Source organism: Babylonia areolata, chromosome 12, assembly GCF_041734735.1.
Source record: "Babylonia areolata isolate BAREFJ2019XMU chromosome 12, ASM4173473v1, whole genome shotgun sequence".
In the NCBI taxonomy this organism is placed as follows: Eukaryota; Metazoa; Mollusca; class Gastropoda; order Neogastropoda; family Buccinidae; genus Babylonia; species Babylonia areolata.
The window spans coordinates 41015680-41030679 of record NC_134887.1 but is presented as its reverse complement, the minus strand read 5'-3'; the positions used below and the strand labels follow the sequence as shown (position 1 = coordinate 41030679).

General features: G+C 42.1%; 2 protein-coding genes across 6 annotated transcripts in view; one reads left to right on the top strand and one right to left on the bottom strand.

Annotated features, from left to right (window-relative positions):
* The window catches only part of LOC143288209 (uncharacterized), a 15978-nt gene extending 15023 nt beyond the window's left edge, over positions 1–955 (bottom strand). Inside the window, exon 1 of one of the 4 annotated variants that reach the window (XM_076596543.1) lies at positions 822–955. The gene's annotated coding sequence lies outside the window, so the exon portion shown is untranslated. Of the gene's footprint in view, positions 1–624 lie in introns of all 4 variants that reach the window. The other 3 variants (XM_076596540.1, XM_076596541.1, XM_076596542.1) reach the window with 3 other exon arrangements.
* A 2227-nt stretch (positions 956–3182) lies between these two features.
* The window catches only part of LOC143288208 (innexin unc-9-like), an 18024-nt gene continuing 6206 nt past the window's right edge, over positions 3183–15000 (top strand). Inside the window, exons 1-6 of one of the 2 annotated variants that reach the window (XM_076596538.1) lie at positions 3183–3381; positions 5945–6143; positions 8675–8873; positions 10345–10545; positions 12477–12677; positions 14692–14965. In XM_076596538.1, the coding sequence (XP_076452653.1) occupies positions 6142–6143; positions 8675–8873; positions 10345–10545; positions 12477–12677; positions 14692–14965 (877 nt within the window). In that variant the 5' untranslated portion in view covers positions 3183–3381; positions 5945–6141. Of the gene's footprint in view, positions 3382–3603; positions 3739–5944; positions 6144–8674; positions 8874–10344; positions 10546–12476; positions 12678–14691; positions 14966–15000 lie in introns of those variants that run through there. The other variant, XM_076596539.1, reaches the window with a different exon arrangement.

The window sequence follows — 15000 nt, the reverse complement described above, 5'->3', positions numbered from 1 at the left end:
TTTCCCAACTGAATATAAAGCGATGCATGCACATTTCCAAACGGTTCGTTTCAAAAAGTGAATAATCAACACCTTTCAATGTGCATAGCATAAGAGCCAGCATTTTTGTTTTGTTTGTTTGTGGTACATTATTTGTTGTTGTTGTTGTTTTTTTGGTGCGGTATTACTTGTACTTTTATCTTACCTGTAGTGTTCACCAGAGATTAAAAAAAAAAAAAAAAAATCACTTTAGAGTCCTCCGGGACTGCAATGAACAGTTGGACAAAGGTGTGAGAGCTTAATTCACACTTCAACAATATTAAGCATATAACACACACACACACACACACACACACACATACACACACTGCATGCACACAATAAAATGTGCTTATGTGTCCACTCCTACTCTCCCTCTCCACTGTAACGTACATGAACACGTTCACAAGATCACAAGATATTTCATGCAGGGCAAGTCCATAATAGGCAAGTTGAGGGAGTAGGGCTGAAGTAAGAGAGAGAGAGAGAGAGAGAGAGAGAGAGAGAGAGAGAGAAAGAGAGAGACAGAGACAGAGAGAGACAGAGAGACAGACAGACAGAACAGACAGACAGACAGACAGACAGGGAGAGAAGTATAGATCTCACATTTAAAATATTGTGAGGCTTTTAATTAATGGGGAAATGCCATACGATTTTTGAGAGTTCACAATACTGTATCAACAAAGTGTTACCACAGCAACCAGTGACTCTTCTTCTACTCCAAACTCGAAATGACTGGTGCCTATGGCTTGCGCAACACACGTACACATGCACACGAAACTGTAAAAGTACAGGAAATCCACCTCTGTCAACAAATGGACAATAAATGACACCCGAGAGACAGCGCTTCCATTGCCGCACTGTGTTTCTCCAGTCAGCTGTTCAGTTCTCCATTCAACCAGTTGATTGCGGCAATCCTCCCATATTTCGTTCTGTGTAGGGGAGCCTACTCTTGTGTGTCAACAAGGTCCTACCAGTTACTCTTCTTGACTTTTCATCTTCCTCCCTTCTCTCTCCCCTCTTGCACACCCTCCATCCCCCTTCCCACGAACTCCTCCCCTCCTCCCCTCAACCCATCCTGTCACTCCCTCCCTCTTTGCTTATCTTCATTTCTCTTCCCAGAACTCTGTGCACTTGTTCTGAGTGGAATTCATTCCATTGTATTGCATCTAGATTGATCACCAGTATCGCTCTCTTTCCCTCAGTTCATGTTCTTCTTTATATTCTTTAAGGAGGAAGGTGGCAGAATGGTTAAGACGCTCAGCTGCCAATACAGAGAGTCCGTGAGGGTGTGGGTTCGAATCCCGCTCTCGCCCTTTCTCCTAAGTTTGACTGGAAAATCAAACTGAGCGTCTAGTCTTTCGGATGAGACGATAAACCGAGGTCCCGTGTGCAGCACGCACTTGGCGCACTGAAAAAGAACCCATGGCAACGAGAGTGTTGTCCTCTGGCGAAATTACGTAAAATGAAATCCACTTTCATAGGTACACAAATATGTAAGCATGCACTCAAGGCCTGACTAAGCGCGTTGGGTTATGCTGCTGGTCAGGCATCTGCTCAACAGATGCGGTGTAGCGTGTATGGATTTGTCCGAACGCAGTGACGCCTCCTTGAGAAAGTGAAACTGAAACTTTATATTCTTTAAAAAAAAAGTATATATTTTTTTATTTTTTGATAAGATATTCCAGCTTTACCCATTAAAACATCATCATCATGTTCTCAACTGTGCATTGTTTCTCTTCGTCTCAAAACATGCAGTCAATGCAGATATACTCATTGTCATTGTTATTCTCTCTCTCTCTCTCTCTCTCTCTCTCTCTCTCTCTCTCTCTCTCTCTCTCTCCGAGTCTCTCTCTCTCCCTCCCTCCCCCTCTCTCTCTCTTTTATGTGTATCCACTTCAAATGGGGCCATGGCCTTTCTTGAATAAAATATCGTTATCGTTATCGCTCTCTCTCTCTCTCTCTCTCTCTCTCTCTCGTGCACAGTGTATTGATATAATGATTTGACTGTGTTCCCCTTCGAGGGCTGGATGGAAAAAAAAGCATTGTCTTGCTTACTCTATTACCCTCGGTAATAAAACTTATACAATTCAATTCAGTCTCTGTGTGTGTGTGAGTGTGTGCTGGGCGGTATACTTTTGAAGTGTGGAGACATGGAGCGGAACCCCGGGGCCGGCCATGGACTGCCTGTGAGGACCGACTCTCTGCGTCAATCCAGACTAACCAGCTGTGGACGGAGGACCACTAAGTGTGGACAGGCCTGGCACTTCTCCGCGGATAGCGGACAGTTGAACGACTCCCCCCTCCTCTTTCTTCGCAGGATTCTCCCACTCTGGTGGACGTTATGAACTCAGTCAATGAACAGCGGCGAGTTTGACATTAACTTGTCAAGAGCTGAAAGATCTCGCGGACAGTTTTGCCGGCGTCACTTAAGGGACTGATCGAGAAGTCAGGGGTTAAGAGATGAGATGAACGACTTGCAAAAAACACACAAAAACAACTGACAACAAAGACTTGGCGAAGACCAACACTGATCGGCCTGTCATTTGACGCCAGTCCGCCGGGCTGGAGAAAAACCGCGGACAGACGATATAGAGCAAAGCCAACGTGATTTTCCAAGGAAAATTATGATGATATATGATTATTACACACACACACACACACCGACACCGACTACTGACGCACGCCCCGGGCACGCGGCACACACGCACACACAGTTAAAACCATATTTACCTATGTCATTTACAAAATCTGCAGTCCCATCTGCTTCCATTAGAAATGTCTTATATGATAATCAACATGTTTTTGAAATAGTCCAGAGTTTAATTTGGAGCCCAGTTGACTCTTTGTTGTTAATCTACTTGTTGACTAGTTAGTTTATTTTATATTATTTTATTTTTTCTTCCTTTAATTTAAAAAAAAGAAGCTAATTCAGGAGAGAGGAACAGGGAAAGTAGTGATGATGAGTGGGGTGGGGGAGATAATGGATTTTCGTCTAAAATCACAAATGTGGATAGACGTTAAGCAAAAGAACGAACGAACATAATACACACGCGCGCACACGCACATGCATACATCTACGGTAAAAAGACGTTTCACACACTGACAACACAACTGCTCTTCAGTCCGGAGTGGCGTCCCCTTGCAAAATCGGCATTGTTTTATTTTTGCCGTCAGCAAGGCCTTTGTTGGAAATTGTGTCACTGCACGGCAGACTGCCAGGTCCATCAACGGTCACTGTCAGCACAACAGATCAGTGCGTGTCAGTCCCTTTGCAGCTGTCAGACACTCTGCGCGTGTGTGTGTTTGCAGACGACAGACTGATCTTTTGCAGGGGTGTGAGGAAGTGGGCACTTGCACCAGGTCAGTGTGTACTTCCTTCTTTGAATTTGTAGCGGTTTCCGATTGGGTAATCGACTGTGTGTGTGTGTGTGTGTGTGTGTGTGTGCGCGCGCACATGCGCAAGTGTGTGTGTGTGTGTGTGTGTGTGTGTGTGTGTGTGTTTTCCTCTTCCCATTCTCACAGAAGCTGATGTAGTGTAAGTACCCAAATAGTGCTCACTTCATCATTACTAGACTGGTTCCTATGGATTACGTCAGCAGACACAAAGTCTGTTGTTGGATGATGTTATAAACAGAGCTGTACCTGTTGCATGCCAGTCAGTGTACACCTGTCTGGATCCAAGGGAGCTGGGTAATCATTGTAATCATCTCTGACAAGGTGAAGATATATATATATATATATATATATATATGTATATATCTGTTTTGATGGTGTTTTGTGGTTTTGTTTTGTTGTGATGGTGTTTCTGTTCTTTGTTTTGTTTCATTTGTATTTGGTTTTGGGTTTTAAAAATACAGAATATGATCAAGTTTTATGGATCTTGGAATATAGAGTGGGTTCCCCTTTTACGTGAAACTTAAAACTGTGATAATGTTCCCTGTCTTCTGTTTTCCAGTGTACTTGAAAACACCACAGACTACACACAAGCCTGATACTATGTACACTGATTTCACACACCCACATCACACCTGCACACCCACACCCACGCATGCACACATGCATTTTATGTAAAAGATGTGTGTGTTAACAAAGTGATCTTAACATCTGCCTTTGATCTTAATGGAAGTGGAAGTTTAGTTTTTAAATCTCACTTACAGACTGGTTCTTCATTGACATTATTTGAAACTTTTGCTGCCTAAAAGAAATTTCTTCTCCATCATTTTCCCAACAATCATCAGATGAAATATCTGTCAATTTGTCATTAACTGGGTCAAAATTCATTGCCAGAGTCCTTCATAATTTCATTGAGCGCATGCTGTGTTGTAAGCCTTTGAACCTTTTGACATAGTGATGTATAAAAAGAGATAAAAGACAAACTAATTGTTTGAATTAGCAAAACTTTGCATGTCTGTGAGGAAAGAAGTTTTGTCCCTGTTAATCCCCTTCCTTGGCAGTTTGATGCGTACTAGTGAGCTGATGAACCCATTTAAGTGAACTTGTGTCTTCATCTGAATGGTGTTGGAGCACAGGTAGAGAATGATTGAATATCTGTGGTGCCTGAACAGCATTCAGACTCAAAGTTTAATGAGTTTAGGGTTAAGAAATACCTCTGCCCTTGGCACTTATAAAGTCAGCTTACCAGTCTTCTTTTTCTTCTTTGTTTGTGGAGTTGACTCCCATGTTCACTTGAAACATGACTGGATTCACAAAGAGACCATTTTTGCCCATACCTTGTAGGCAGTCACACTCTGTTTCCAAGGGGGTGAGGGGCCCAGGTGCATGCTGGGTATGTTCTTGTTTCCTTACCCACTGAACACTGACATTGATTATGGGATCTTTAACATACATATTAATTTTGATCTTCTGCATGCATACACACTGGAAGGGGGTTCAGGCACTCGTAGGTCAGCACATCTGTTGACCTGGGTGATTGGAAAAATCTCCACCCATTACCACCATGCAGTTGCCATGACCTGGATTCAGTTTCAAAGCTGGGACCCTCAGATTGAAAGTCCAACACTTTAACCACTCGGCCATTGCGCCTGTCAGTTTACCAGTGTTGTTATATGCTCGCATTCTGCTCACAGATTTTGGGGTGTGCTTACAAAACCCTGTCATAAAGTGGGTTTTGTTTGTCTTGTAAAATTGATTTTCTCCAGCTTTATATTTGTTGGTCTGTACTGTTTAAGTTATGTAAATTTAAAATTGGTGTCTGACAAAAACAGAAAAAATGTGAAGGAGGAAGGAAAGCTACTGCAGTTCTCCCAGTAATTACAAATGTCAACAGTCACAGTCAAAAGGATCAGTTAAGCGTAACCTAATTCTCTAACAGTCAGTCAGAAAGCAGGACAGAGGTGTTGCCTGTTCACTTCAGTAGCATGAGCAGTGTTCAAAACACTGTTTCCTTCTCCCTTTCTTCTGCTGGAAATGTATGTGAATCATGAAATTTGACAGAATCAGTTAGGCAAACATAACACGTGCTGAGCTAACATCCATGTACTAAGCTATGCATGATTCTTGAGAGTGTATTGAAGGTGTAATTAATGTCTTATCAGTTTTCATTGTACTTGTTTTGGGTTTTACATAGTAAATGTACCAATATTGTAGAAAATCATTGAGATGATTGACATCATGTCCTTTGTTTTACAGGTCCACATTCTTCTAATAGTCACTGACATACATATACATTAACAAGTATATGTTTACATATGTATACATTATTTACATATGATTATAAGACATGACAGTCACTGACACATGTACTGTGTTTACAGACCATAGGGCAGTACGGTTATAGATAGTCTTTGACACCTGTCCTACATTTACAGGTGCACATATGTGTTACAGTCACTGACATATGTACAAGTTTACATGTTCACACACACACATTTGACACTCAGTGATACCTGTTCTGCGTTTACAGACCATATAAGGCAGCACTGTCAGTAACTGACAAAAAGGGAGAGAGCAGAGCTGTAGACAAGGGGACATTACCACGAGTGTGACAGGGAGGTAAAGCGGACTGCAGAGAACAGCAGTTGTGAGAAACACCTCCTCTGCATTGGTAACGTTCGTCGTGTGGTATTTCGGCAGCTGCGGTGCTGACTCCAGTCATTCAACATGTGAGTAGCTGCCTGCCTGCCTTTGACTGTGTAGTTCTTTGTCAGGGTGTGTGTGTATGTGTGTGTGTGTATGTGTGTGTGCATGTGTGTGTGTGTGTGCGTGTGTGTGTGTGTGTGTGTGTGTGTGTGTGCGCACATGCTTGCATGTGTGTGTTAGAGGTTTGTGTTTCAGTTTCAGTTACAAGGAGGTGTTGTAGCGTGGAGACTTTATTGGTATAATGCTACACCGAGTTATGTTTGAGAAAATTTTGAATAGGTGGTAGCAGATGACTCTCCTGTGCATCGACACAAACATGCTGGTCAGGCCAAATGCTACAGGAATGAAAAAAAGCATATATATACATAATGTATATATACTTTCTATATTATATATCATACATATATGATATTAAAGTAGATTAAAACGTTGAATAGAATGAATGAACCAAATCAACAGACAAATAGATAAATAACATAAAATAGACTAAAATCAGTGCAACATTTGTGGAAAATACAACTCCAAAACAACAAAGAATCTTTCAGAACATTTCCAAACTTTGATCATCAAAAATAAGATCTGTACAAATTTTATTAATAAGTTTGTTTTTCAGCAAAAATGCAATTTCCCAGAAGCAACACAGAATTTTGTTCACTCCAGCCTTGGATGAAATTGTTGATCACATCCTGTCCAATGGATTTCACTTTCACTTGGAGTATGACTGGATGTAAATGCAGTTGGTCAACAGGAAACCACTTGATGATGTCACCTACCTGTGACCTGCAAAGGAGCTAGGCTGTTACTGAGAAAGGAAGATATTTCCACTCAGCTTGGGATTTCACACTGCTGACTGCACCATGGCACTTGTGTTGAACTGGTCTGCCTCCTCGCTGCTTTTAAAATCTGTTGTTTTTCTTGTTGTATTTTTTTAACCATGGTGTTGATGATTTGTGTCTACCGCTTCACTTGGCAGCATTTATTTATCACCACAGTTGCGGGGTAGAAACTGTCATACACGTAAAAGCCCACTCATGTACATAGGAGTGAACGTGGGAATTGCAGCCACGAACGAAGAAGTGGAGGAAGAAGAAGATAACTACTGTCTTTACATTGCTGGGACATGATTCACTACTGTTGAAGAAGCTGTCAAGTGTTGTAGTATAATGTGTAGGCGTAGCAGGAATTTTATTTCATGTGCTCCTTTTGGGCATTGAAACTCTGCATACATGGATCATTTTGAATTTCACACACATTACACACACACACAACAAGAGAGGCAAGGCCTTCAAGACTCACTTGTGATACACTTAAAAAAAAAAAATCCAAGCTTTTTATGTATTGAGTATAATTTCAAAATGTAATGTTTAAGATGAAAAAGATCAGTTTAAAGCGAATTAAGTCCCCTAGCATTAATTACAGAGTAACTTCCCTTTTTTACTATCTGCACCAAATGTTTGCAAAATAAATAAAACTTCCATGCTTAGCAAAAGAAGTTCCTGTTTGAACAAAAAATGATAATAATGACTGCTCTTGTTGTTGGGTCAGAATATCAGTTCAAAGTGCCAAGTTTAGAGAATACAAAAAATATAAATATAACAGTAAATGCAGTTTGCATATAATTAGGCTTCATTTTTTATTTTTTTGTGCCCATCCCAGGGGTGCAATATTGTTTTAAACAAGATGACTGGAAAGAACTGATTTTTTCCTATTTTTATGCCTAATTTGGTGTCAACTGACAAAGTATGTGCAGAGAAAATGTCAATGCTAAAGTTTACCATGGACACACACACACACACACACACACACAGACAACCGAACACCGGGTTAAAACATAGACTCACTTTGTTTACACAAGTGAGTCAAAAAAAAAGGGTGATGTAAAAACTAAACAAACTAAAAACGAAAAAAAAAAAAAAAAAAAAAAAGCCAATGCAAGCAAAGAAGCAAATACACATTCACAAATCAATGTTCCTTAGCAATGAACAAAATTATTTCCCCTGACAAGATGCAAAATTCTGTTGGAAAGAGATACATGTAGAAGAAACAAAGGGTTCAAGTTTAAACAATAGTCTGTTGTTGTTGTTTCCCAGCAGAACACAGTCAGTGAAATTCAACAGAATACCCTATTTTTATCACTTGCACTGAAAAAGAACCCATGGCAACATTATGTAGAGGAATTCCACTCTGATAGGTACACAAATATTTTTGTGCATGTATTTAAGGCATGACTAGCGTGTGTTAGGTTATGCTGCTGGTCAGGCATCTACATAGCATATGATGTGGTGCAGCATATATACTATATGGATTTGTCTGCGCGCATTGACACCTCCGTGAGAAACTGAAAGTGAAACTGTTGCAATAAATAAATGCTGCCAAGTGAAGTGGTAGACATGAATTATCAACACCATGGTTAAAAAAAAAAAAGAAAAAAAGAAAAGATTTTAAAAGGAGTGAGGAGGTAGACCAGTACAACAAAAGTCCCATGGTGCAGTCAGCAGTGTGAAACTGAAACTGAAACCTGTGTGTGTGTGTGTGTGTGTGTGTGCTCTGCCAGGTTGGACACAGCGATGACCACCTTCACCAATTTGGCGCTGCGAGCGAAGATCCGCAACGATGACGGCATCGACCAGCTGCACCACTTCGTCACTGTCGCCATCTTGGCGTTCTTCGCCGCTATCACGGGCGTCGTGGAATACGCTGGGGAGCCCATCAACTGCTGGAACGCAGGGGACCTCCAGTGGAAACACTACCAGGTGGGTGCCAGGTGTGTTGGGGAAAGACTGCAAAATGTGTCGGGGATGATGATGATGATATCGATATATATATATTTTAATTACACATACTTAACCGTGACCCAACTAGTGCAGACTCCGGCAGGGGTCTGACATTCCTGTCCTGTGCAAACTACTATCCGCCTATGCGGAGAAAAAGAGAGCAACTACGGCCGATAACCTCCCGGAAGTAGGTAACCTCCCCTTTGTCCTGCTAGCTAGCGCCCTCTTTTTCTGGCAGCCATCTTCATATATCTAGCACCTATCCTCGGTTGGAGACCAAGTGCTTTACAAAAACAAGAATCATTTGCATAACAGGCTTCCTGCCTGGAAGAGCCGACTGACAGCTGCCATTGGGTGCTCATCATTCGTTTCCTGTCATTCAGTCAAATTTCAAACACGCACACATACACATTCAGACATGTAACATTTTACGTGTATGATCGTTTTGTTCATTTGCCCCACCATGTTGGCAGCCATATTCCGTTTTCGGGGTGTGCATGTTGGGTATGTTCTTGTTTCCATATCCCACTGAACGCTGACATGGATTACAGGACCTTTAACGTGCATGCTTGATCTTCTGTTGGGGAACCACTGCAAGGTGTGTTTGGGGTAAACACCGCCAGGTGTGTTGGGCGTAAACACTGCCAGGTGTATTGGGGTTAGACACTGCCAGGTGTGTTGGGGGGAAACACCGCTAGATGTGTTGGTGGGAAACACTGCTTGGTGTGTTGGGGGGAAACACTGCAAGGTGTGTTGGGGGAAAGAGGGAAACACTGCCAGGTGTGTTGGGGAAACTGCCAGGTGTGGAAACACTGCCAGGTGTGTTTGGGGTAAAACTTCATTTTCATTTACATGCAGTGAGTTTCATCAAAGTACACAGTTCGTTTTGATTGTTACAAATTGATACTGAGTGAAAAACACTTTGTTCAGTTTTATCATAGCTGGTTTACAAATTTAGACTTGACGTGAAAAAAAAAGTTCAATGTCCCATTCATCGCGGTGTGAAGAGGATTATGTTTGGATGGGCCAGGACATTTGTCCTATTGTTGTCTGTGTGGATGTGCTGTATGAGCTGATACTGTATGCTGTGAGAGCAGATGATCCACAGTAAAGATAACAGCATTTATTTCTATAAGGTGATACGTTTTTTTCCCCCTCAGTTTCGACAAGTGTGCCATATGATACAGGCGTGCTTCATGATTGGTTAAAGTCTGTTTCACACTATTGTGATTCAAAACGATATTGATGTTCGCAGATGTGGTGTGATGTATAAGTAGATGCAAACGTGGTGATCGCCTTGAGATGGACTTAGTTGTTGGCAAAGCTCTAAGCACCATAATTTTATTTGATTTGGTGTGATGTATGGAACATGAATTTGTCAGAATGTGTTGATTACCTGCTTGAGAAACTGAAACTGAAACCAAAACTGAAACTGAACCTGACCCTGCAGGAACACGTGAACACGTACTGCTGGACCCACCCCCTCTACCACTACCCTCAGGAGAGCAACCCCAGCATCATGCCTTACAGGCTGAACTCGCTGGGGGTCGCAGAGAACATGAGTGAGGCTCAGGGCATCGACGACTCCGGAAAGGTCACCTTCTTCCGCTGGGTCACCATCATCTTCCTCATCCAAGCCTTCCTTTTCAAGGTCAGTGATGTTGTTGAGTGTGGCGTCGATATGCTTTTGAGTGTGTGTGTGTGTGTGTGTTTGTGTGTGTGTGTTTGTGTGTGTGTGTGTGTGCGTGTGTGCATGCGTGTGTGCGTGCGTGTGTGTGTGTGTGTGTGTGTGTGTGTGTGAGCGAGGGGGCGTATGCACAAGCACTCTTATATATAAGTCTAAAATCGTAATACATTTGTGTTTGTGTTTGATTTCTGATTTATGTTTGTACCTTTTTATGTACTGTTACCCCCCCCCCCCCTCCCCCCACCCCCCAGTATTCCTTGTGACCCCGGTGCACTTGGTAATAAAGACCTATTCTGTTCTGTTCTATTGGATTACGAGGTGTGTTCAAAAAGTATCCGACCTTATTTTTTCGTGCGTAAACAAACGAAGCTAGGGAGGTGTGGTTTGGTGCACATATGTAGGCGACCCTAATGCGCATACGTGAATTTTTTCCACCTGCAGAAGCTGTCAGTTGACGGTAGACCGCCGATGAGTGAGGAAGTGTAAGTGAGTGCTGTCGGATTTTCGTTTTTGACAAAATGACTGAAAAACTTGAACAACGCTGCTGCATCAAATTTTGTGTCAAGCTTGGCGATTCCCAAGTGGAAACGATCCACAAGATTCAACAGGCCTCCGGGGACGAAGCAATGGGTACTACACAGATAAAGGAGTGGTACAACCGCTTCAGAGATGGCCGCACATCAGTGGAGAGTGAAGCACGTTCTGGTAGGCCCTCAACATCCCGAAATGGGATCGTCATTGACCAATTGAGGACCCTGGTGATGCACACCTGTGCTTCGTCAGGCTCCCTACTCTCCCGACATGGCTCCGTGTGACTTCTGGCTGTTCCCACAGCTGAAAATGCCCCTGAAAGGGACCAGATTTCAGTCCAGAGAAGACATCATGCAGAATGCGACGGACCAGCTGCACGCCATCCCAACAGAGGCGTTCCAGTGCTGCTTCCGACAGTGGCAGAACCGTTGGGAGAAGTGTGTGGCAGCCCAAGGGGACTACTTTGAAGGAGATTAGTGTAAGTTTGTTGTATCTGGATACGAGTAGTTTTTATGAACAAAGGTCGGATACTTTTTGAACACACCTCGTATAGCACAATCTACAAATGAATGATGAGCAGATATTAACAGTTCAAGAAGTCGGTTTGAGGAATGCTGGCTCATCTGCCTTCCTGTCATCGATAATTAATTTCTTTTTTCTTTGTACACTGTAGTCTTTGCTGTGTACATGTTTATCCTTACCTGCTCCATTGTTGCTACCATGAAGGTGGTAAACAGTGTGTGTTTATCCACTGGAAATTATACAAATAATGAGGCAGGAGACGATATGATTAACAAACAGTAAAGAGTGGTAACTCTCTCCATTACACAAGGTACACAACTTCAAGTCAGTGATGCTTACGCTACCGATTCAGCTAACACAGGTAAATAAAAGGTACATTGGAACAAACCCAGACACTTCCTCAAAAAAGGAAGCGCCGGGCCTGTTCTTATACCAATCATTTGACATGTGCACACAGCAGCAAAGACAGAAGAAATGTGCGAACACAAATTAGCTTTTATTCAAGACTGGCATAGCCTCTTTAATCGTGAATAAGCCACACAGAACACATGGACAATACAGAACAAATACATGGTTGCCTCTGTAGTTTATCCACTGGAAATTATACAAATAATGAGGCAGTATTGTCCTCGTGAGCGTGCATGTGTGAGATCTTATATTTGTATGCACATGTATGCATCCATAAATGTACTGTATCTGTGTTTGTGTATGATTTTCGATTTATGTTGTACCATTTTTTTGTACTATCCTACCCCAATATTCCTTGTGACCCCGGTACACTTGGTAATAAAGACATTCCATTCTGTTCTGTTCTATTCTCTTAACTTGTGTCCCCCCTGCAGGTGCCCAACTTGATGTGGTCGGAGCTGAACTCCTACGCAGGCAGCAACATCATCAAGATGGTGGAGATGCTGCAGAGCGTCCTCTTCGCCACGCCCAAGGAGAAGAAGGAGAAGCTGCAGCAGGTGGCGCTGTTTCTGGAGCAGTGGCTGCGCATCCACCGCAAGCCCCACTGGTTTCTGAAGGCCGACGTCTCGCCCATGGTAACCGCCTCCGTTCTCTGTCTGTCCCTGTGTCAGATTTTATGAACGTCATTTTCCCCCATTGTAACTGACTCAGTGTTCTATGTGTACCTGTGTCAGATTTTATGAACGTCGTTTTCCCCCATTGTAACTGACTCAGTGTTCTATGTGTACCTGTGTCAGATTTTATGAACGTCATTTTCCCCCATTGTAACTGACTCAGTGTTCTATGTGTACCTGTGTCAGATTTTATGAGCGTCGTTTTCCACCATGGTGACTTTATGTCTCCATTCTCTCTCTGTCCGTGTGTCAGATTTTATGAACGTTATTTTCCTCCATGGTACTCAGCATGCACACAGAGTATGGCTGCCTACATAATGTTATCCATAATGGTCATACATAATGGTCATACATAATGGTCATACATAATGTTATCCATAATGGTCATACATAATGTTATCCATAATGGTCATACATAATGGTCATACATAATGTTATCCATAATGGTCATACATAATGGTCATACATAATGTTATCCATAATGGTCATACATAATGTTATCCGTAATGGTCATACATAATGTTATCCGTAATGGTCATACATAATGGTCATACATAATGTTATCCATAATGGTCATACATAATGTTATCCGTAATGGTCATACATAATGGTCATACATAATGTTATCCATAATGGTCATACATAATGTTATCCATAATGGTCATACATAATGGTCATACATAATGGTCATACATAATGGTCATACATAATGGTCATACATAATGGTCATACATAATGTTATCCATAATGGTCATACATAATGGTCATACATAATGGTCATACATAATGGTCATACATAATGTTATCCGTAATGGTCATACATAATGGTCATACATAATGGTCATACATAATGGTCATACATAATGGTCATACATAATGGTCATACATAATGGTCATACATAATGTTATCCATAATGGTCATACATAATGGTCATACATAATGGTCATACATAATGGTCATACATAATGTTATCCATAATGGTCATACATAATGGTCATACATAATGGTCATACATAATGGTCATACATAATGGTCATACATAATGGTCATACAAGTAAAGTGTTACTTGTCTGTCTGAGTGTGTATGTGCGTGTCAGTGCCTGAAATCTGATTGAATGACACAGGAAAGGAAAGGAATGTTGACTGCCCAGGTAGACAGCCTGTTGTCCAAATGACCCCGAGTTAATAAAGCGCTTAGAGCTTGGCCTTTGACTGAGGATAGGTGCTATAAAGTATCCATATCATCATTCATTCATCATCTGTCTGTGTTAGATTTTATGAACAGCATCTCTCATTCAAAGTTTGTCGAACGTCGGACAAAGGTTTACAGATACAGATATGATTTGATTGTATATTATTGATGTGGATACTTCTATAGCGCCTATCCTCGGTCAGAGACCAAGCTCTAAGCGCTTTACATACACGAGGACATTTGCACCACAGGCTGCCTACATGAGCGCTCATCATTCGTTTCCTGTGTCATTCAATCAGATTTCAGACGCACACACATACACACTCAGACAGACATGTAACATTTTACGTGTATGACCATTTGTTTGTTTTTTATTTACCCTGCCATGTAGGCAGCCATACTCCGTTTTCAGAAGTAAGCATGATATTGCTTTGATTGCTCTCCATGTCAAAATGATATAGGCAGAATAGGAAGTATTCGTGAACATATTATTGATTCCATGTGATGTTTAAAGCTTGGTCGTGAACAACTATCTGTTGTTGTACACAAAGTGAGAGACACTTGTGCAGGTGAAGAAGACCTTGTCATGCTGCATGGTATGTTTGGGGGAACAACCTCAACAACCACCTGTTGTTGCTGTTGATGTTGTCACTGTACACAAAGTGACACACCTGTACAGGTGAAAAAGACCCCGGCGTGATGCATGCAATGTGTGGGTGTGTAAGAACAACCTGGACAACTACCTGTCGTTGTTGCTCACAAAGCGACACCCACCTGTCCAGGTGAAGAAGACCCTGTCCTGCTGCATGGTGTGCGTGGGCAACAACCTGGACAACTACCTGTCGACCCTCTACCTGGTGGTGAAAGGGCTCTTCCTGCTCAACAACCTCCTGCAGTTCCTGCTGCTCTCGGCTTTCCTGCAGCTCAACTTCTGGCACTTTGGGGTGAAGACCCTGCAGGCCTATGACGACATCCATATCTACCAGACCAACACCAAGACCTTCCCCATCGTCTCCCTCTGCCACTTCCAGACCTACAGCACTGACACCTCCATTGGTAAGTAGGAAAATAGAATGGAATAGAGTGGAATA